Below are 2,620 nucleotides of genomic sequence, written 5' to 3'. Positions count from 1 at the left end.
TTCTGAAAGAGAAAAAAAAAGCATCAACATATTGTTCACGGGATACATTAAATTAGACAAAAAAAGAAAAAAGATATAAGTTGAGAACGGCAAAAAGTGAATCCAAATAATTCTGCGGGATTTTTCAATATTGCTGAAGCCGTCCTCTTCAATTCTAATTTTCTTCTTCTTTTTCTCTCTAAAGTCCCTAATGATAATTTCTTCATTGGTTTATGTGATACACGCCTCCTTTTATAACTAAAAACTAGGGTAAACAAAAGCCTCGGGCGTGCATGAGTTAAATTAGGAAACTGCAGCAATTCTGTAGCTGACCCGCGCTAAGTTTTCTCCTTCAGTGCTCTAGGATTGCTACAGTAATGGTTGCTCTGACAACGGCTAGAACACTGCATTGTTCTTGGTTGTGCTTAACTTCTTTTGTGGCAATATTCTTTCCTCCTCTTGCTGGTCTAATATCTTAGCATCCCTTCATGAATTATAAACTTTTGAAAACCTACAATTATGCACCTATTTTGAGCACAAATTACTCTAATTCAAGCAAAACTTATTAAGACTCACTAAAATGAATGTTTATGCAAAATATAATAAAAACACCTCATTTACTCTCTAAGTGATCTTGATTTAAGTCTAGAATTATTGTAATAACTCGCATTTCATAGAGTTTTCACACCCCCAAACTTAAACCTTTACTTGTCCTAAAGTAATGACAACATACTAACACTTCACGCAAACAAGCATGCAACACACAACTTTAGCTCTTTTATCAAATTTACAAGGATTTTTCTACCTTCATATCACAATCCCAATCATGCAAAATGACCATAGATTGAATTCCAGAGATGCTACAACATTACCAAGAGATTGCATGTAATTCAGCAGTAACATAATTTTATTCATATATGGGGTAGCATAAATCTCACATACTCAAACTGTGTTGAGTTAAATAATGAAAATTTGAGAGTATTCAACCTCATCACTGCAACATTTATTTTTCATGTGAATGCCAATCAATTGTAATGATGACACCTAATTACTCAAACCATGCACAGATCAAAGTTGTTGTAGCAATATCTGTAACATAATCTTATCTAGACATATCTTTTACTCAAGGCTGAACATAGGGCTCATGAACAGACCTGGCTCCTCAATATCCTAGACAGAGGACTTCCTTGTATTATTGTCTCACTTTTCTCTTCTTCTTTTTTTCATAAAAGAGTCATTGCTACAGCACTGCTCATAACTCTTGTTACCTTTGAACGCAACTCTGCATATGGGGTACATACTCAGCTTTGGTTACTCAGCAACTTGAGCAATTGGAGCATAATTTATTTCATAGCCAGCACAGTCAATCAAACTTTTTCTCCCTAAACTTAAGATCTTTGCTATTCTTTTAGCTCTGCTACAGCAGTCTCATAAACTCCACCAAAGTTTAAGTGTAAGGATAGAATTTCACTCTCCATCTATTACTGTCTCTACTCGGCATTCTTATAACCACCCATTAATACTCAATTTATCTTCATTAGGATTTCTAATCCATACACAAATATTAGATATCAGAGTTTCACACAATACATATATAAACACATATCCAAAGCACCCAGATATATATCCCCCTCAAACTGAAAATGTGTTGTGTCCTCACAAGCACGCAACAAAAAAGTCACACAATTTGACAAGGACATAGAGGAGGACATTTAGAAAAGACCACACAAATTGAAAACATAATAAAAGAAAAGTTTTACAGAATTAAATAAATTAACTAGCAAGAAGGGGATACTCCCCTATGGTTTGGGTATTGCTGCAACATGGTGGGATGACATCAGCGCTTCTTGGATGCACTGCGCAGCTTATCCTTTGGGGAAACTTGTGGGGAGGTAACGGATAATGTCTTTGTCTTTTTCTTCACTGGGCTGGTGGGAGGTGTTGTTGCTGGGGCAGCTTGCTTGTTTGACACTGATCTGGTCCTTTTTTGTTCTGTCGAGGTTATTGTAGCAATGCCTCCAGAAGTGCTGCCCTTGCTTTTGCTGGCTCCTCTCGGACTAGCACGAACAGGTTTGCTAGGAGTGGCCTGTGGAGGAGTTGGGGTTGGTGCATCAGCTGCCTGTCCCTCAGCAGTGATGACGGCAATGATGTCAAGTAGCTGCTAGGCTTCTGTGGGTGTATGCGTTACTCTGGTTACTGTAGCTTCCAACTCTGCATCGACTTGCTCGGCTTCATCTTCGGAGGCAAAAGGGGTTGCTATTTTTTCCTTGCCCTTTCTTGGAAGGACTGGAATTGGGGACTCCTCTTCAGGTTCATTCTCTTCATCTTCTTGGATGATGTGCCTTTTCCTGGTTTTGGGAGAGGTCCTGACTGAGGGTTCCTTACGTTCTTTCTCCGAATCTTCTTCTGCCTCAGTGGGTGAACTGTCAGTTGCAGACTTGTCACCTTCTTCCTCAGGTTGATCAGATGGTTTAGCATATTCTGATTTAGCCTCTGCTTGTGATTCTGCTACAGCTTCTGCTTTTGGTTCATCTGTGTCAGTGGCTTCTTGATTGACTTCTGCTGGAGTATGTGTGGTGTTGATGTCAAAATTGTACTGCTGGAGCAATGAATCAGGGAAATTCCGGTGGGTGTTTTTCAT

General features: G+C 38.9%; 1 protein-coding gene across 1 annotated transcript; it reads right to left on the bottom strand.

Annotated features, from left to right (window-relative positions):
- Positions 1–1,816: 1,816 nt before the first annotated feature.
- On the bottom strand, positions 1,817–2,620 carry LOC127900609 (uncharacterized). The gene is made up of 2 exons (XM_052435773.1): positions 2,168–2,620; positions 1,817–2,098 (listed from the first exon to the last, which is right to left on the bottom strand). Exons 1-2 carry the CDS (start codon positions 2,618–2,620, stop codon positions 1,817–1,819), a joined length of 735 nt encoding a protein of 244 aa, XP_052291733.1.

The sequence above is a fragment of the Citrus sinensis genome, chromosome 3 (genome assembly GCF_022201045.2).
Source record: "Citrus sinensis cultivar Valencia sweet orange chromosome 3, DVS_A1.0, whole genome shotgun sequence".
Classification (NCBI taxonomy): domain Eukaryota; kingdom Viridiplantae; phylum Streptophyta; class Magnoliopsida; order Sapindales; family Rutaceae; genus Citrus; species Citrus sinensis.
This window is presented reverse-complemented; position numbering and strand designations above follow the sequence as displayed.

What these genes read in the sequence shown, in the direction of transcription:
- LOC127900609 (XM_052435773.1), bottom strand. Translation starts at nt 2,620, where the DNA reads ATGAAAAACACCCACCGGAATTTCCCTGATTCATTGCTCCAGCAGTAC. An exon ending in TGGAAGCTACAGTAACCAGA is followed by an intron (nt 2,099 to 2,167) that starts GTAACGCATACA and finishes GCTGAGGGACAG; the next exon opens with GCAGCTGATGCACCAACCCC.